The sequence below is a fragment of the Toxoplasma gondii genome, chromosome Ib (genome assembly GCF_000006565.2).
Source record: "Toxoplasma gondii ME49 chromosome Ib, whole genome shotgun sequence".
In the NCBI taxonomy this organism is placed as follows: Eukaryota; Apicomplexa; class Conoidasida; order Eucoccidiorida; family Sarcocystidae; genus Toxoplasma; species Toxoplasma gondii.
This window is the reverse complement of record NC_031468.1, coordinates 1,056,050-1,075,489: the sequence shown is the minus strand read 5'-3', so window position 1 is coordinate 1,075,489 and position 19,440 is coordinate 1,056,050. Positions and strand designations below refer to the sequence as shown.

Below are 19,440 nucleotides of genomic sequence, written 5' to 3'. Positions count from 1 at the left end.
GATCCTTCTGCCTTTCTTCCTGGCCCTGCGCGGCGCGAGAGAGGTTGCGGCGTCTGCCTTCCGAGCAAGAAAACAGCGCGCGACAGGGCAGGTGTGTGTCTGCTAGCGCGTCTGTAGAGAGGGGCAGAGAGGAGGGAGAAAAGCGCGTTTTTCCTTCGGGATGCCTTGCGTTTCGCCTGCACCAGCGAATGGTTCGGAGACCGAGTGTGCATTGTTCTACCCATTTCGCCTGAAAGGAGAGAAAAAGCTGAACGAGTCTCCTGTCGGAGAAAACGTCCGCGCCCCCCAGGACGAGAGACGGACTCTCGCAGGTGCTGCCTCCGCCCTGGTCTCTGAAAACGCAGAACGTAGGCGCTACACACGCATCTGCCGGGCCTGCCTCTGCCATCTCTCTCTCCTTCTCTCTCCTTCTCTCTCCTTCTCTCGGCTCGCAAGCGTTCGAGGAAGAACCCTGCAAGAGGAGAGAGACAGCCTCCCCCGAGAGGCGTCTGCGTCGATTTCTTTCCAGGGAGACAGTCGACGAAGAAGTTTCTCTGCCAGTTGTGTGCAGAAGAACTGCGCAAGGCTGGGTGAAGATGTCTTGGGACTCTCCGTCGTGCGCTGTCCTCCCTTCTCCTTCTTCCTTTTTTCTCGGTCATCGCGCCTGTTCTCTCTGTTCGTAGGGAGCTTGGTCTGTTTTCTCTCTTGACCTCGAATCGCTCGACGTCTCTCTTCTTCGGCGCGGTGTGTGAAGCGTACGCAACGACCAGAGAGCCTCTGGTGTGTCTTGCTTTTAGCCTGCTTCTCTTCTCTCTTCTCGCCGCGTTCTCTCCAGCTCTTTCCTCTGCGATTCTTCTCCGCTCGCGCGCCGCCCTCAAACCGCCGTCAAGTTCTCGCAGTCTGCGTCTCCGTCCGCCTCTCCTCTCTCTTCGCGTTCCTCTCCCCTCCATCCTCCATACGTCTCTGCTCTCGCTTCTCTTCTTCTCCCCTCTCTTCTTCTCCCCTCTCTTCTTCTCCTGGCGCCATGTCGGTGGTTAATGTGACGAACATTCGGCTGGGGAACAATCCCTCGCCGATTTCTTCGCCGTTCGTCTTCGAAATTTGTTTCGAGGCCTTGACGCCCTTGAAGGAGGACATTGAGTGGCGAGTAGTCTACGTAGGCTCTGCCGAGTGCGAGAAGAAGGCGAGAAAGAAGGAGAAACTCGCGGCGCTCTCCTCCTCTGGGCTGCCTAGCCACCAGAGTCTCGCGGACGGAGAACGCGTGGAGGGAGACATGGATGTTGAAGAAGAAGAAAATGCAAAGAAAAAGGAAGAAGGCGGCGGCGACTACCTCCTCGACTCCGTCATGCTCGGTCCTATTGAACGAGGTGTGCTTGCCTTTGAATTCGCCGTCAACGCTCCAGATTACACCAAAGTGAGAACTCTGTCTCTCTCGAACCTTCCGCTCTCCTCCGTTGCCCCTCTCTCCTCCCTCCGTTTAGTCTTCTCTCTCTACTTTCGTCTCTTCTCCTCTCTTCTCTCTTCTCCTCTCTTCTCCTCTCTCTTATGCTCTCTCTTCTTCTCTCTCGTTCTTTGTCTCTCTTGATGCGGCATTCGTCGTCTACGTTTCTTCTGCTCTCCGTTCACTCTCTTTTGCCTTCCCTCTACTTCACTGCTGTCTCCTTTCTGTTGCTTTGGTCCTCCTCGGCGACGGCGCCAGACCCTGCGGCGCGATGTACGCGCGCGTACGAAGAGGCACCGGAATACAGAGGCGATCGAGAAGTCCCTCTCCCCTTCACCCCTACAGATAGCTATCCACCCTCACACAAACATATGGAATGTTTACGCATGCATTCATCTATTTAGATATGTATACGTATATAATATATACATATATATTATATATATAATATATGTGTGTGTGTGTGCATATGTGTATGCTTGTATCTGCTTGACGTAGAGAAGAGCAAGTATAGGAAGGTCTCGCCGTGTAGCTGGTGCATCAGGAGACTCTTTTTGGGGTGTGCGTCGTCCCCGTTTTCTGGGAACGTGGACGGCCGAGGAGTTCCGCCTCAGTTGCGTCTTTCGTTCAGCAGCACCCTTGCGAGGCTTCAGGTCGTTCTGTCAGTATGCATGTTTGTACATGCATGTATATGGGTGTGGCTGCTTGGATGCGCATGCATGCGCCGAAAGCGCGAGGTTCGCGTGTGACTGCTTTTGCAGATGGATCCGAGCAGCGTTGTCGGCATGCAAGCGGTGCTGGTCTGCGCGCTGTACAAACAGCAAGAGTTTATGCGGATCGGGTACTACCTGAACAACGCGTACAGGTGAGAAAAGCGAGGGACAGCGGGGGAGAGGCTCTCGAGAGGTTGTTGAGCCACCCGCTGCTGTGTACGTCCACCCTTGCGGGTCTTGTGTGCCTTCCTTCTCTTCGCGGACTTCACCGTGTTTCTGCGAGTTTTTCGCAGCCCTCTCTGCGGCGCGCTGTTCTCTCCATGTGCCATTCTGCGGGAGGCTCTTCTGCTTCTTCAGCGACACAGTTCTCCGAGAAAATCCGCCGGACGTCCCGATCTACGACAAACTGGTTCGCTGCATCGTCGACGAACCGCGAGTCACGCGCTTCCCCATCGTCTGGGATGAAGACTCGGGTGTCGGAACACCCGAGGGAGCGCAGGCCGGTGGCTCGACAGCTGCAGGACAGGCCGTCGAGTCCCCAGCGGCGACAGAGGCGGGGAAGGTGAGCGTCGAGGCGCCTGACGGCGAGTCGAAGGAGAGAAAGAAAGACGCACGAACGGAGACGCAAGAAACATCTGGAGAGGCGAGGAACGCAGGAGCTGAAGAAGAGGAGAAGGAAGGCACTGACGAGAGGGAGACTGAAGAGGAGGAAGAGGAGGAAGAGGAGGAAGAGTAGAGAGTGGAGCAGAGAGCGAACGAACTTTGTGAGGGGGAAGAGGGGAGGAGGCCCGCGAACAACAAAAAAGAGCTGAGAAAAGGGGAGTTTCGGACTTGAAAAGATCGTCACTGCAGAAGACGAATCCAGATACAGCTGCAAAGATTGCTCCCTGAGACACTACTAAAAGGAAATGTGCAACGACATAACAGGTGCCGTGTAGTGCAATAAATCCATCCCTGTTGGGGGGAAGTTGAGAGAGCAAACGCCTCCTGCTTTGTTTCGTTCAAAAGAGGGCCATTCGCTCCGTCGGTTTCTCTCAGATATGGAGAGAAAACAGTTCCGGATGCAGTGAACGGAAACCGCGACAGGCGTCCAGCTGTACGCTTCTGGGGATGTGGTGTCTCGGAACTGACGGTCTTAGCACGATGGCCCTGACCGGAGTAGCCGCGTTCTTCTTTCCCTGAAAAACTTAAACTACATTCAAAGAACTCGGTTTACGAGCGAAGGGGTTCTGTGAGTGAGACTCACTTCCTTCGTGAAGAGCTGCTGTGAGAGATAAAGGGGGCCCTTTGCAGTTGTCAAGGAAATGCAGAGACCGCAGAAAGAAGAGTGAACGACAGTTTTGACTCTTTTCTCTCTCCTCCCTCAAGACCATCCTGCTCTTGTGGTCTTCGTTACATGCCGTTTTCCATAGAAGAATCCGCAGTTCTACTCACCCATACATAAATTTAGTTATAGAGTGATCTTTGTACTAAGAAGACCTCGCTGTCTCAGGTCAATCCCCGGTTGCCTGCTTCACTGCTGTGTGGAAGTTTGTTGGCTTGAAAAAAGAAAACCTTTCTTCCGACTCTTCAGTCCCGCATGACTTCAGCCCCCTACCTGAACCAATTTATATATATATATATATACATATATATATATATATTTATCTATATATATATATATATATATATATATATTCGTATCATTCGCGTGCGTTTGTCCGCTGTCGGCCGGGTCGATGGATGCGTGTCTCGGGTGTGTCTATACACTTGTGTGGTTTCGTCGGCGCGCTTCGAGCAGCTGAGGTCTTCGTTATCCCCTCTGTTATACCAGCGCGTACGGTCGTTTGGGGGAAGGATTTCAACGTCCTTTGACGTTCTGACTCGTTCTCGCATTCCTCTCTCCTCTCGCCTGTCAGTCGAAAAGGTTTTTTCGCTTTTTTCTTCCGGGAGGGCAGTGGAGGTCTGTGTTTTTTATGCGAGGAAATGGAGTGTGAGATGGAGATGCAGGGAATGTCTGCTTCCCACAAAAAGAGGGTGTCTCCAGAAGCGAACAACGCGCTTTGCTTCGTGAGGCGAGCCAAATCCCTCGAAGCGTGCCAGTGAGGGAGGCGGAATCTGAGGCAGAGCGACTCTGTCCTTTTCTCGGGAAGCTGAACGCGTTTCTCGGTCGATGCTTTCTCTGGATCTCGCGCTCTCTGCCGAAGTGCATGTGGAGAGAGAGCTAAAGTGCGAAATTCGCAAGACGACGAGAATCGACTCTCCCCTCTCAGGTGTCGAATCTGTGCCATCGAATGCGCTGTCGCCTCGCTTGTCTTGCGGTGTACGTACAGTTCACGAGCGCCGCGGCGTTTGGAGGCGCGGACCCTCGAGCTGCGATGGAGATTCTTCCAACCGCCACCTCCGTGGATGGCGCGAGCAGCGTGGATGTCGAAATGTTCTGAGAAAAAAGTCTAAACAGTCTTCTCACAAAGACCCAGCGCGCGGACAGTCGACTGTGTGCAGAGCCGCAGCCGCCCCCCCCCCCCATACATCATTCCTTCACCTGCACATGCACCTGACGCGACTGCATGTATGCTTTTATATATATATATATATATATATATATATATATATGCATCTGCGTGAGTGAGTAGGGGATATCTCTTGTTTTCTGCAAATGAAGAAGGTGATCGCGGCGGATTGTCGCGGTGTCGCAAGTTTTTCTTCGACTCCATTTATGTATCTTCCTTCTTTCCGCGATGGATGCGAAACGCTTCCAGGCGGCGCATGCAGCGAGAGGTGTGTGTGTGTGCACTGAGACAGGTGTCTTGCAGACGACACTGTGCGAGAATCGGGATATCAGCTGGAACTCGACTTCTCGCAGATAAAGCTTTTGTCTCTTCCTTGTACTGTCTCTTTGGCTGTTTTCTCTCCCGCAACACACAGTACAACACAGCTCCAGCCTCTCGCCTCACCTGCAAGCCCTGTGCTGATGTACATGTGTAGATCTATTCCTGTTTATTTCTTTGAATAAAGCTGATTGTATGTATATTTGTATGTGGGCAGATAGCAGTGTCGGAAGAGGAGGCAGCGTCACCCGTGAAAAACAACGAAGTGTCATGCGAGAGAAGGGAGCTGGGGCTGGGGAGGGACATGCATGACCAAAGCGAGAGTCTGTCTTGGCGTTTGTCAAAGGACCCATTTAAGGAAAACGCAAGGAAAGGATCAAAATTTCACAGAAAGCGCGGAATGTGCATCAAGCACACTGGAACATGAATCTCCACGCACAGTTGCGTGTATGCTCACGGATAAGCTTATACCTATATATACATATATATATATATATATATGTATTTATGTATACGTTCACATGTGCACATACGAGTGTGGACACACATCTTCATCAGTATATAAAACGCAAGCGAGCGAAATAAAAACGCTACAGAGCATCGCGAAATCGGGACTGGACACAGTGAAACAGGTATCTCTGGATACGTTTCTTGCGCCTTCTTTTGTATATGCATCTACGTATACATATATATATGCATATACGTTTGCACACACACTTTTGTATGTAGATTTATTCATACCTATATACGTATATGTGCATTCATAGATAGAAGGGTGTGGAAGGTGGAGAAGTGTATGTATATCGCTACGCCCCAGGTTTCACATGCCTTTACTTATACATATATGCATGCATGTCCGCGTACGTCGGAGGCGCGAGGCGGCCGAACAGGCGAGGATGGACAGGGGAGCATGGATGTGTGAGTTCGGGATCTTCCTTCTTCGCTTTGCCTCCTGAGAGAGAGAGCCGGAGCAGCATTGCTCGTGGATCTAGAGTCCATCGGATGTCCTCAGTCCGTACTGTTGCTCCGCCCGTAGCTTCGGTGCCGTCTCCGAAGCTGTTCGCCTCACCGCAGAAGTCCGTTTTGTCTCTCACGAGAGGAGGAAGGCAACGCACAGATGACGACACTGAAGAGTTGGCCTCTCTTCTCAGAAAGCAGCCCCCTGGGCTTCGAGTCGACCGGTGAGGCGCGGGTGAGACTTGCGGCGCGAGAAAAGGGAGAACCAGTCCACTCTCGTATGTGAAAGCAACAGCCGGATGGCCACAGCTTTTCAAGTTCAGCCTGAAAAGCAAGCAAGAGAAAAACAGAGACAACGACAACCCCCAGGACCCGCACACAGCTCACCGGCTCCGGTCTCGGGTGTACATACACCCGCCGCCTCGCTCTGTTCGTGTGCCTGTGTGGAGGCAGGCGTCGCGCGCCTTGGGTGTCGCGTTTCTTCTCGACCCCGCGGGAGGAATGAAGACTTGCGTTCTAACATTTGCTTCTCAGAGGGCCTCTTGACTGCTGGCGGAGTGCAAGAATCCAACTTCTTTTCTCGCGAAAAACGAACGGAAAAACGGACGGCGCGACGGCGCGGCCGCTAGTCAACGGAGAGCAGCGTGTGCGCACAGTCGCGGCGCTGCTGTGTCTTGTTCTTCCTTTGGAGTAGCGAAACATACGTCATCAGCGTTTTCCCCGGAAAAAAAGAGAGTTCAAGAAGCTGTGAAAGCAAAGAGAGACATTTTCTTCCTCCAGGCTTGAGGAGACACTCCGAAAAGAGATGAAGAAAACGCGTTTCCGGTTTCTCCGTCCTCTTCGCTTGCTCAACTGTCTGGTCTCCCGCCTCTCTTGTTTCGTCTCCTATCGTCGTCTTTCTCCTTGTCCACTTCTCGCCCTCGTATTGTATCTCCCCACAATTCAAGCTCTCTCTTTCTCTCGCTTCTCCCCCTGCCTCTCTGAGGGTACCGGTCTCCTTTTTCTTTTCTTCTCGCTGTCACTCCAGCTCCCTGGAGTGTCTCCTCTGCGTCGTTCTCCACCAGCTATCTGCCCTGCTCTTTCGCATGAACTTCCTTTCTTCCTTTTCGCCCCTTCTCGGCTCTGGGGCCGACAGATCTCCTCAGCCCTCGTGTGTCTCTTGCACAACAAGAGAAAGAGTCCGTTTTCTCCTCGAAAAGCTCCCTACTCGCGGCTCTCGTCTCTGCATATGTTTCTCCGGAATTCGCAAAAACGCATTCACACTGCCTCATACAACATGCTATAAAACGACCCTCCGTCGTTCCCCTCTTCTCTCTTCTCTCTTCTCTTCTTCTCTTCTCTCTTCTCTCTTCTCTTCTTCTCTTCTCTCTTCTCTTCACCTTCTCTCCTCTTCTCTTTATCCCTTCCTCTGCTCTTCGTCGTCCTTTCGTACTGGTCTTCTCTTTCGCTCTTCTGCTGTCGACCTCTTCTTCCCTCCGTTGACTTGTTGTCCGCCGTGTGAGCTCTGCCGTCCGCGAGGTCCTTCTTCAGAGGAGGTTCTCTGCTGTCGCGTCCCTCTTGTTCTCTCTTTCGCTGTCTTCTCGACTTTCGCCTGCCGATCGAGAACGTTCTTGTCTTCTGCTCTGGCTCGCGCCTCTTTCCTCGTGGCTGCAGTGTCTCTGCTCTCTTGAATCTGCAGTTTCTCGTTTCTCTGCATGCCGGAAACGAGGAGATGGGCCAGGCAGCGACAAAGTCCGGCGTCGTCATCTGGGGCGCGCCCGTAAGGATTTTTTTCTTCTTCTCCCTCCCGAACTTTTTCTCTGAGATCGGATCCTCACCTCTCTTTGCTGTCTCTTCTTCTCCCCGGCCAGCACACTTACATGCATCTACACACATACATACGCGTACTTATACATGTACATATACGCATATATATATATATATATATGTATATGTATATTTATATGTACATATGTATAGAGATGCATGAGGACGGCTGCTCGAGTTCCGCGCCCGCGTCTCTGCGTCAGTGTGTGGCTTCGCAGAGTTGTCTCCACCTTTTGACGGTACTTCGCACTCACACCTGTGGTAAGTCTGTGCGTTTTCTTTTTTCTTTTTCGCTCTCTCTTCTCCTCTCTGTAGCCCGTGTTCTTCTTCTTTCTGTTCAGGAGACAACGGCGCTGCTGAGCGCATCCGGTCCTGGGTCCGCGGCGTCCTCGGGCGTCTCTCCACCTGCGGCTTCACTGTCTTCTGCGAGTGCGAATGCGTCACCTCTCGCCGGCTCGGCGCCGGCCGCAACGCCTCTGGGCGGGGAGTCTTCTTCTTTTTCTGCCTCTCCGGCGCTGGCCGTCTTCGCGGAGACCAGCGAAGAGATGGCTTCTCCAAGACTCGTGGATGCGCTGAAAAACATCAACAGTGAAAGAGTCTCCGCGGGAGGCATGCAGATGGCCGTCGTCGCCCACAGCGGCGAGCTGTACATGTGGGGTGCGAACAGCGAGGGACAGCTGGGGACAGGAGACAGAAGAGACGCATCCGTCCCCAGACTCGTCAAGGCCCTTCACGGGAAGGTCGTCAAGGCGGTAAGTGGGGAACAGGGGGAAGAGGGTGTCTCCGAAAGCGACAAAGCTGGGGCGAATCTTTTCTTTGTTTTCTCTCCTTTCTCTTCTTTCTCTTCTCAGGCTTCGCTGTTTTTCCTCTCTCTTTTCCGAGTTGTCCTCTTTTCTGTCTCTCTCCCCTCGCTTTTCCTTTGCCTGTCCCCGTTAGGTTTGCGTTTGATTTCCCCTCCACTTTCTCCGCGTTGCTTTTCGTCTTCTCTCTTTGCCCAGGTGGCTTGTTCGCAAGAGCACACGGTGTGTTGCCTCGACGACGGCAGCGCCTACGCCTGGGGCTGCGCCCTGAACGGGCGCCTTGGGCTCCACGGGCTCTCGATCCCGTCGTCTGCAGGCCTAGGTGTCTTCTCGCCGGCCACGGGCGCGAGGCCCGAGCCGCTGGCCTCCGCCTGCGCTGTATGTACACCCCGCGTCCTGGAGAGTCTCTGCGGCTACTTCATCGCCGACGTCGCATGCGGGCCGTACCACTCCGCGTTTCTCGGGATCTACGAACAAGACAGAACGTCTCTGTTCACCTGTGGCCTCGGACTCAATGGAAGACTCGGTCAGTCCGAAAAGTCCGAACTTCCGAGAGCTGTGCATCCACCTGAATCTGCCAACTCCTGATCTCCATGTAGACATCGATATACGCGGTTAGACGCTCTTCTGCGGAGACCTCGTCCGCTGCCCATGAGCATTTTTTGGTCCGTATGCGCGGGTCCATAACGCGATGCAGTCTCGCATACGACTTTTTCACGCGTGCATGCGCGCGCATGCGCAAGACCAAGACCTTCGCCTCGCGAAGGCATATACGTGTGTATATACATATGATCAGCAGGGGGACCTAAGTTTCCTCATGCGAATGTAGAGATGCAAGCCGCGTTGTCATCAACTTTCTTCTGAGGTTGGAGTCGAAAAGAAAGAACAGTGGCGCAGCTTTGTCTGTTGTCTCCTGCCCCGTTCCGAGTTTCTCGAAAGTCTCCTCAAGTTTTCCCCGTTTCTCTCTTCCCTTCGTTGCTCCTCTTTGAATCCTGTGCGCTGAGAGGATCGGCGGGTGCGCATTTTCGTTTCCGTTTTTTGCTGCTCTCCGGCATGCGGACTCCAGATCCACATTTGGAGTTCTCGACGTAGGAGCACCGGTTCTCCTAACAGAGACGGCCCTACTCTGAGCCTGGATAGGGTGATTGCAGCGCGCGGTCGGCCTGTGTCTCCAGATTATGACGCCGCCGCTTTCCTAGAGTCTTCCTTGTCCTTTCTTCTCTCCTCCTCGCTGTCTAGTTCGCTGTTTAGTTCGCTGCTTCCTGTGTCGCTTTGCTCTTCCTCAGGACATGGCGACGAAGAGGACCGACACTTGGTGCGTTAAGAAGTCAAAACGCGGCATGTAAAACTATTATAATACAACCAATAAATCTACAGAAGCAGTTCTTCATCGGCTTGCGCAGTTGAAAATGCATCTTCAAATGCACAAGCACACCCTTATGCATAAAAATCTACATGGATATGTATACAGAAACATACGCCTGTAGTCATATTTGCATGTGGACGCATTCTTACATAGAGATGTCAATATCAATCATATCTTTAGATAGATATATCCACATTCACATACAGATCTACATTCAGATATATATATAAATAATTGTATGTGTGCATTGTGTGCATGTGTCTCAAGTTGAGAGGGAACGGAGAGTCTTTCTGTTCAAGATGCTCCTTCACTGTCTGTACACTGCGTTCAGCCAACTGCCGTGCATGCACTGGAGAATGTGAATATCACAGCTATCGCATGCGGAGCCCACCACACAGGTCAGCGCGAGTTCTTTTTCTCCTTTTGTTCGTCTTTTTCGAGGCTGTTTTCTGGTGTTCTTTTCTTCGCTCGCCCTTACTTCTCTCCATTTCTCTCTCTCTTTCCCTCGCGATTTCCCCTCATGTCTTTCCTTCCTTCCACCTCCATTCTCTCTTTTTTTCTGACATTTTCTGCTGTCTGTGCTCCCTTCGGCTCCCCCCATCTCTTCGTCGCCTTTGCTTTCCTGTGTTCCTTCTCATCTGCTTCTCTCTCGGTCTTCTGCACCTCCAGTCTGCGTCGTCGTCGCCATGTTTCCCTCTGTTTATCTTCTCTTCTGTTTCTTTTTTTTCTCGACTCTCGGCCTCCCCAGCCTGCGTCACCTCTGCGGGGACTCTGTACACCTGGGGCGGCGCAGCGTTTGGTAAACTTGGCCTCGGTTCCACGCGAGGTTCGCAGCTGCTGCCGAAGCATGTGAGCGGCCCTCTGAGAAACAAGGTAAGCGCGGGAGGTCCGTTTTGTCCTTCTTCTCTTTGTCCTTCTTCTTCTCTTTGTCTTTCTCCCCCTTCTTTTTCTCCTGTCTTTCTCTCCCTTTCTTTCTCTCCCTGTCTTGGTCTTTTTCCTCGGTGCGTTGTGCGTGAGTGGGGAGGGCAGACATTTGAATTTGGTTTTCGGCAGCGCCTGGCGAGCTTCACGAAGGAAGAGAAGATCGAAGCCGTCAACGAGGATCTCTCTGCAGAGCGCATTCAGGCTTGCAGAGCTTGTTTAGGCTTCTGAGGGCTCTCCATTTGTTGTTTCTCCCGATCGAGAGAGAAGAGTCGGCCTGAGCGACTCAGTCACGCGGCGCCTTCCTCGATAGACAGGATGCGTCTGCATTTCGGTGCACGAAGAAATGTGGATGTTGACCCAAGTTCGCACCGTTCGAATTTTAAAAACACACTACAAAATCAAGTGACAAGCAACTAGATAGATACGTAGATATATATATATATATATATAAACATGTATATATATATATATATATATATATGCATACGTGTATATATATATATATACATATATGTATGTCGTGGTCCTCGTCTTTGCGTCTGTTATGGTTTTGGCGGGGACCTAAATGGGAGGCCTTCTTTCTTCTGCGTTTGTCTGCTTTCAGGCGGTTGTTTCCGTCGCACTCGGATCTCAGCACAGCGCATGCGTCACAACAGACGGGGAGCTGTACACCTGGGGTCAAGGCCGCCGCGTAAGTCTCTCGACGGAAAAACTCACCTCACGGGAACCTCGACAACTCACTTGCACTCAAAGCAGCTCTCCTTTCTGCATGCATATGCAAATACCCATATATATATATATATCTATACATGTAGATGTTTGTGTATGTGTATCTGTATGTATCTGTATGTACTACTATATGCATGCCCATAGTTGTGTATATATTTGCGTATATCTGTCTATATATCATTAAATTCATTATTTGGATGCCGGGTGAGAATAATGCGCATGCATGTGTATGTTTTCTGAGGCTGCAGTTCTGTTCTTTTTCGATGGAAGTGACCTTTGCAAGCAGGAGCGTTTCAGCAAGAGACGCGAGAGACAGAGAGGATGCGAAAGCTCTAGACACCTGGAAACAGCACTCATCGCTTTGCTCGATCCTCAACACTGAAATGTATATTGACACACACGTTTTTATGTGTGTACATTCACAAAGAGGTATATGTATATATGTTGGATATATCCGTATATGCATGTGAATGTGTATACGTGGAGTTGTATTTCTTTTAATATTTATGTGTATGTGTCTTCAAATGTCTAAATATATGCAAACATATATTTAGACATGCATGTGTTTAGTTATGTATATCGATATGCACATGTATTTCTGCCTAGAGTATGGCGTGTATACATCCACATATATATATATATATGTTTGGTGGCCAGAAGAAAGGAACGCCCTTCTCCTTCTTTCTTCTTTTAGCTGGGTCACGAGGTTCAAGGGGAATCTGACGAGATTCTTCCGCGGCGCGTGGAGGCGCTCCTTGGTCTCTTCGTCATCCACGTCGTTTGCGGAGACGCCCACACTGCATGCATCGTCGAAAACGGTATACGCAACACTGTAGAAGACTGAAACAGAACCGGAAATGTATTACAGTGCAGTGTGTAGGAACTCGACGAAATCCTCGCGTGGATGAATTTCACAGCAATCCCTATGAACTGCTCGAACCTTCTGTGAAGCATTTAGAGGGCAATTCATGTTTTAAGATGGAGCACACTGTGAATGGATTCATCACAGATTCGAATAAATGCACAAGGTCCCCGACGTTTCACAGCCTTAGTAGCGCAGACCATTCGAGTCTGCTCTTGAAAGGATCGGTCTCCACTGTCTCCTTCTCGCCGCTGATGTCTTTCTGCCGGGGCCTCCTCTTTCGTCTTTGCGGGCTGTGCTGACTCGTCTGAGTTTCCCCGCTTCGCCGTATATGCGGTCACGCTGGCGCCTGCCTGTCGCCGTGTCTGTTTCGCGGAATCGTCTGCTCCTCTCGTGCTCGGTGCATTGTTCCCCACTGTCTCCCGCGTTCTTGCTCGCTGAACGGCTCCACCAAGGGAAGCCGAAAAGCGTCTTTCAACGCCACAGGACCTTCAGCAACGATGGTGGCGCCGCTCGTTCCTGTGGTGACTGTCGAGGTAGATTGTGAGATCTGCTCGGCACCCTCTCTAGTCTCTCACTGCTTCATCGCCGCTGTGTGAGTAACGGTCCTCGCGCCGACATCCACTCTCTAGCAGACTCACTAAATGTTGTGCACTATGCATGCTTCAAAGACTGCAACGACACCAGCAAGTGGTGGAGACTGGAACTTCTCTCCACCAACGGGGCGTTTGCCCAAGAGAGGGAAGAAGAGGAGGATGAAACAGTTGAGAACCCCCGCAGAAGCTCAGGTTGACGCATTCTTCTCGTTTTCTCACTTTCCGCTTTTTCACTGGTGTCGTGTGTCGCCTCTCCGACTCTGAGTTTCATCCAATTACATCTTTAGACATGCGACAGCCTCTCTCGCCGTTAAGTTCGGTCGAAAAAGAGATCCAATTCGAAAAAATAAATGCGAACTGGCCGCTGACTCTTAAGGACAAAGCAGCTGCCTGTTTTGCTTTTTCAGGCAACGTCTGGGCATGGGGCACCAGCAGGGTGAGCAGGAAGAAACTGGACGCGCCGAACTGTGTATATAAAGGCCGACAGAAGGCGCAGAAGTCCTTCGCTCTGGAAAAGACGAAAGCCACAGATGCACCCTTTTCCGAGGAGCAGCAGCGCAAAGACGGGGGGAGTTTGCAGCAGGAAGAGAGAGGAAGAGTGTGCGGTGTCTTGGAAAGCAGGGATAGATCGACATCTTTGTGGTTTGTCGATAGACACAGAAATCACTTTGCGTGCTTGTGTCGTCGGATTCGCCGTTTGCTTTTTTCTGCGCATGCAGTTGAACAAGCCTCTTTTCAAACTCCTCACTCTCTTTTCCTCTCTTTCGACTCTTTCACTTCCAGGTCTTCGGCCTGTCGTTCTGTTCACTTGGCTCTCCCCTCTCATCTTTCGTTGGCTCTTCTCCTCTTCTCTTTCCTTTCCTTCCCTGTCCTCTTCTTTTTTCTTCTCTCCCGCTGTCTCTCCTCCTGCTGTTTCTCCCCTTCTTTCTCCTCTTCTTCTCCGCTCTCCTCATCTTCTTTCTGCTGCCCTCCTTCGTTTTCTGTCTGTCCCTCTTTCCTTCTTTCTCGCCTCTCGCCTACCGCGTTCCTTCCCCGCCGTCTCGCTCTGCGTCTCCGCGCAGATTCTCGGCCACGGTGACCCTGAGGTGCCTCCGAATCGACCTGCCTGTCTCCGCGCGCTGAATGGCAAGGGCGTCGTCCAACTCTCCTGCGCCTCCACGTTCACTGTTGCCTTCTGCGACCCCCAGCGCGTCTCAGCTAAGGCTACAGCGGCTGCTGCTGCCGACGTCGCCGCCTGCGCCGCGGGTGTCTCCGTTTCCGACGCGTTGGGCTCCAGTGGCGCGGCATCCGTCGAGGCGCCCGCGCTGCTGAAGCCCAGCGCGAGTGGAGAGAAGCGCGACGCTGGCGCCGAGTCGGGCACCCTTCGGAGCTCCACGAAAGGAGACGAAGAGGCTCTCGCAACCTGTGCTGGAGTCGACGCGGGTGGAGCCAGTCTGCGGCCGCGAGGCGCGAGCGCTTGCCGAAAGACAGGCTCTGCAGGTAGCTGTGAGTTCGAGAACACAGAGGGCGGGAGACGCGGCAGGAGGAGGACCGGGCTGGGGCGTCGCAGAAGACGACGGAGAAAAAAGGCAGGGGTGCAGCGGAGGAACGGTGGAGGGGATCGAGACAGGGGAAGAGGACCGGGGACGTTCAGAGAGGGAAGGAGAGAAAGCGGCGGCAGCGAGGCGGAAGCTGCTTTGAAGGAGGGCGCAAGACAACACAAAAAAAGGACAGCCGAACTGGCCTTGAGGCAATGGCAGGGAGACAGAAGGACGAACCGAGTGCAGAGCAACGTCTCTGAGGAACCAAGACACAGGATTCGTCCCTGCGCTTCTGTCTCTGAACGTGTGTCTGGACTTCCTCTCTTTGCTTGCCAGCTTTTTCAGCGTTTCCTCGAGTGGCTGGCGATGCTGACGTAAGCGGGGCGACTGCTGGACGGGTGAGACCTCTGCGACAGAAAGTTTCATCTGTGCCTCACACATTTGCACTGACTGCCAAATACCTTAAACTTTTCTACGCAATTCGTTATCGTGCCTGCTGACTTGCGATTCAATAAAGTGAGAAAAACGAATTTCAAAAGCACCGCTCACTTGCCTTGCTTTGTGCACAACTTCGTTCAAAGGAGGCTCTGAAATGTCTCCTGACACTGCGATTTATACCATCAACTCCCGTGATAAAAAGCAACGGAAAAGTCTCAGTCCACGGCTTTCGTCTCTATTCTTCTCTTCCTCGGGTGCATGCATATTCAAATAAAACATGGCTCGATGCACTCGTACATACATATGCGTATACGTGAGCAGAACTCTAGAGAGACAGCTGGAGATAGAGACAGAGAGCTAGATATACAGGGATAGGTAGGTGTATGTAGATTTGTGTATGCATGCTCCACGACTCTTGTGGTCTCTGCACATATATCGTCTGTGGTGACGTTGGTGTTGAGTTTTCTAGACTTTCTTGCGTAGACACAAGTCATGCAGATGCGAAAATCTTTGACTCCGTATGTGTCTGCGGTCAGTCGCATTGCGAAAATCTCTTTCGAGAGATCTGCGTTGAATGCATTCTTCTCTTTTATTTGAATCGAGTTACACAATTGCGGATCGTGCGCGCAGATACATCTACTCAAAAGGCGATGGATACAGTACATTTTCTAGGTCTGTCCTTTACTTCGTTAGTGCCAGTTGTGTACGGAGGATGAGGGACGGTCTCTGTGCTCTCGAGTAAACTGAGAAGCTGTGACTCTGTCTTCTCCGTAGGTCTTCACCTGTGAAAGTGTCTGTTTTCTGTGGCTGCTGTTGCTTGTCTCTTCCTCTCCCTGGCTGCTTGTCTCCGGCGCAGGCGGAGCTCGAGGCCTTGGGCTCCACGACCGCGGTCACGGCTCCATCCGCCGCGGGGCGACTGTCTCCGTTGCCCAGCGCAGAGCGCGACGAGCTTCTGTGCGAAGTCGGAACCATTAGCGCCGCCCTCCAAGCAGCCCAACAGGAAAATCTGCTTCTGGTTGCACTCCTCAGTGGCACAGCACAGCAAGTGAGGAACGAGAGAGGCGCAGAAGCAGAGAAAAGGAGACGAGAGAGGAAAGGGAGGTCGACAGAAGTCAGATGAAGAAGAGAGTGAAACTGTGAACGTCTGCGTGCGAGAAGGGAGGCCGCGTTCGAGAAGCGAAGACGTTTCTCTCCCTATGCTGTGTGGGTCGTACGACACCCTCCCCACTGAGACGTCCCCAGTCCTACACTCGTTTCCTCACTCACTCGATTCGCGTTTTTCTCTGCAGCTCCGCGAGGTCCTGCAGCGCAACGCCCTTCTGGAGAGGGAGCTCGACGCCATGCGAAAAGTATGCGCAACGGGAAAATCGCGGTGAACAACCACTGGAAACTGAGTTCTCTCGTGCTCGTGTCTCTTCTCTCTTCGTCGGGCGGTGCCTGCTGGCTTTTTCTTCGAAACATGTCCGCAGCGAAGAGGCGAAAACGACCTGCTCCAGAGGATTTCTCCCCGGAAAAACTGGGAGAAAGATCGCGAAGTGAAGCTTCAAACACACCGGGTCCCCTCTGGCCAGAATAAAAATGGCAATATGTTTAATTTGCTGAATCGAAGATTTCCTACACGTTAGCGTGATATATATATATATATATATATGCGTCTTTGCTGTATGCCGATCTACCTATTCTTCTACCCATATATATATATATATATATATATATATTTGTTTATTTATATATGCGCACGGGGGTGTGGTGTACGTTTTGCTTAGACATGAATACATGTTGGAGGCGCGGGAGTGCTTTTTCAGCCTTTCGTGCGTCGTTTTTTCTGAGTCTGTCGAGGCCTCTGTGTTCTGTCTTGTGAATCGCTTTCTCTTTGAGCGTTCCCCTGCGCATTTCCAGTGTCTCTGCCTCGGACATTCACAGGGAAGCATGCAGTGCCTCCTTGTGTGTGACTTCCTTCATTGGTTTCTGGTTTGGCCTTCTGTTGCTGCTGCTTCCAAATCATGTCTGTTTGTGGTCGCAGAGCTCTTCGGACGCGGGGGACCGTCTGGCGACTCTCCGAGAGCACTACATGCAGCAGATTCAGCAGCTGCAGGAGCAGCTCGCTCAACAGGACACACGCCTGCATGCCATTCTCGCCTCGAGGGGATCTCAGTTGCTGTCTTCTCAAGGCCTCCTGTCGAGAGCCTTTGCGCGCCCTCTGCCTTCCTCTGGGGCTTCGCCGCCGCTCTCTGCAAGTTCCTCAGCGCCCCTCGCTGTCTCCGCCGTGGATCCCGGCGGGCAGGCCTTCACGCCCTCGAGCCGCGCTTCGGGCGCAGTCGCGCCGGGAGTCTCTGGGGCACCGGAAGCCCTGACGGCGCTGCCTGAGGAAACGCTGGAAGAGGCGCTTTTGGATCCTCTCGGCCAGCAGCCACCGCCCTCGCGATTTCTCTCTTTCCCCTCCTCGCCAGCTTTCCTCCCCTCCCAGGGGGTCTCCCCGGGCGGCGCCTCCTCGCCCCGCGCGGCCAGAGCGGCTTCGGGCGTGTTGGGCTCCACGTCGCCTGGGGCGTCCGGGAGCCCGGAGACGCCACCAGAGGCGCAGGGCCGCAGCTCGAAGCTGCTCCGGCAGGCGCTGGGGCTCGGAGAGACTCCTTTCTCCGCGCATGGTTTGCGTGTGGGGCGGGAGGGGCGCAAACGCGGTGGCTCGCTGGCTCTCTTCAAGAGTCGAGGACGAGACTTCCTCTCGCAGGGCCTTTTCGCAGACGAAGCCGCGGCGCCGTCTCCTCTGGACGCGAAGAAAGGAGAGAACAATGGCCTCGCTCTCGTGCCATCGCAAGGAGATCCTTCCTGGGCGTCGCTGCTCCTCACCAGCTCGGTCGACAGCGGCGCGAGCGCGAGGAGACACCTCTCTCTGGAGCCCTCAAGTGTCTCCGGACGCAGTCGCGGCGGCGCTCGAGACAAGAGCGGAGGCTTGGAGGGACGGAGTCGAGGATCGTCTCAGAGTGCCAGGGTGGTAACAGAGGGAAGCTCGATTCCGGTTTTCTTTCTTGAAGAAGAAATGTAGCAGAAGGAGAAATGAAGCATGGCCGAAGGAACAACCAACATCGCTGAGACTTTTCGGCAACGTAAAGAGGCCCCCCTTTAAAGCCGTCCATGTACAAGGGAGAGAAGAAAACAATCTCATCTGAAAAAGAGGGAGGCCAGGCCTCCAGCGGAAGGAGGGAAGAGCGAATGTTCTACATATAGAGAGATCAGCTTTTCTCGTTCTTCGCTTCTTTCCTCGTTCTTCCCTGTCTCTTCTTTCCTCGTCTTCCCTATTCTCTTCTCTCGCTTTGTTTCTTCGCCCATCGCTCTCTCGCTTTCAGCGGCTCTGTTCTGGATGCAGCAACTCAAGTGAAAAATGTGTGTCTCAGCCTCTCCTTTCTCATGCTTTGCGCATGTCTCTTTTCGCAAGCGGCAGAGAGACTAGCATTTCTGCACACGTGCATGCGCAAAAATATATATATATAATATATTTATATTATATATATAATATATTTATATTATATATATAATATATATTTATATTATATATATAATATATATTTATATTATATATATATATATATATGTGAAAATACGCTCGTCTCTTGACTTGTGTGTTTTCGGGAGGCGACACAAGCAAGTGTCTGCCAAGTGAATTCTCCACTCTTACCAATAGAGAGATTGGCATCTCTACTCGCCTGCGTATATAAAAGATATATATATATATATATATATATATATTATAGGTATATCTATCTATCTATCTATATATATATATATATATATTTAGGCATGTAGACGTGTATGTCTGAAGAGTACGTGGATTTCTGTATGTCAGTTCGTGGCAACGGTAGTGAGGCGAGACACCGCTTGTGCAGCAGAGAGAGGGCGCCAGAGGAACGAGCGACAGCAGACGCATGCCGGAAAGAAAAGGAGGCAGGAAAACAGGAACTGAGGCAAAAGCAAAGCATGCGAGAGAGAAGAGTGCCCGCGTCTGTGCACTGTTTTCTCTTCCACTGAGTTGAGATTCGTCGAAATCCAGAAGTCTCTAGAGGGTTCCGAGTTGAAAAGAGTGACAATTGCCCAGAGAGTGTGGAGAATCACGCTCATTCGAAGAACTGCAAAAGCCACTTAGTTCCCCTGCATGCCATAACTGAGTGGGGAGACACAAAAAGGCAAAGTCGTCGGGGGGCCGTATTCTGCCTTGACGAAGAGGCAAAGGCTTCTTTCCGCCCAGCTTCTCGGCCGGAGGAGCATCTGTGTTGTCTGGATTTCACTTTCTCAGTCTGTACAGCAGTGCGTCCTTTTCTCCTGCGACTCTCGCCTGAGCTTCTCTCTCTCTCTGGTCTCCCTCTCTTCTCGCCAGCTCTCCCCTTTTCTCTTCTCTCCGTTGCACTTTTCTTTTTCTCTATCGCGTTTCTCCTCTCCCTCTCTCGTTTGTCTCTGCTTCTCTGCTCTGCCTGTCTGTGTTTCCTCGCTCTGTGCTCTGCGCGCCT

The 19,440-nt window shown here is 52.1% G+C and overlaps 2 protein-coding genes across 2 annotated transcripts; both read left to right on the top strand.

Moving 5' to 3' along the window:
* The first annotated feature begins 51 nt into the window (after positions 1-51).
* Positions 52-6,220, top strand: TGME49_209140 (anti-silencing protein, ASF1 family protein). Its single transcript, XM_018779453.1, has 4 exons — positions 52-1,393; positions 2,182-2,285; positions 2,491-2,695; positions 4,446-6,220. Exons 1-4 carry the CDS (start codon positions 1,004-1,006, stop codon positions 4,554-4,556), a joined length of 810 nt encoding a protein of 269 aa, XP_018638452.1. The 5' UTR covers positions 52-1,003; the 3' UTR covers positions 4,557-6,220.
* A 413-nt stretch (positions 6,221-6,633) lies between these two features.
* TGME49_209130 (regulator of chromosome condensation (RCC1) repeat-containing protein) lies at positions 6,634-18,378 on the top strand. The gene is made up of 14 exons (XM_018779452.1): positions 6,634-7,659; positions 8,048-8,458; positions 8,705-9,032; positions 9,793-9,821; positions 10,204-10,270; positions 10,621-10,745; positions 11,401-11,487; positions 12,220-12,343; positions 13,391-13,419; positions 14,045-14,462; positions 14,840-14,901; positions 15,798-15,986; positions 16,231-16,290; positions 16,965-18,378. Exons 1-14 carry the CDS (start codon positions 7,612-7,614, stop codon positions 17,982-17,984), a joined length of 2,997 nt encoding a protein of 998 aa, XP_018638453.1. The 5' UTR covers positions 6,634-7,611; the 3' UTR covers positions 17,985-18,378.
* Positions 18,379-19,440: the final 1,062 nt, after the last annotated feature.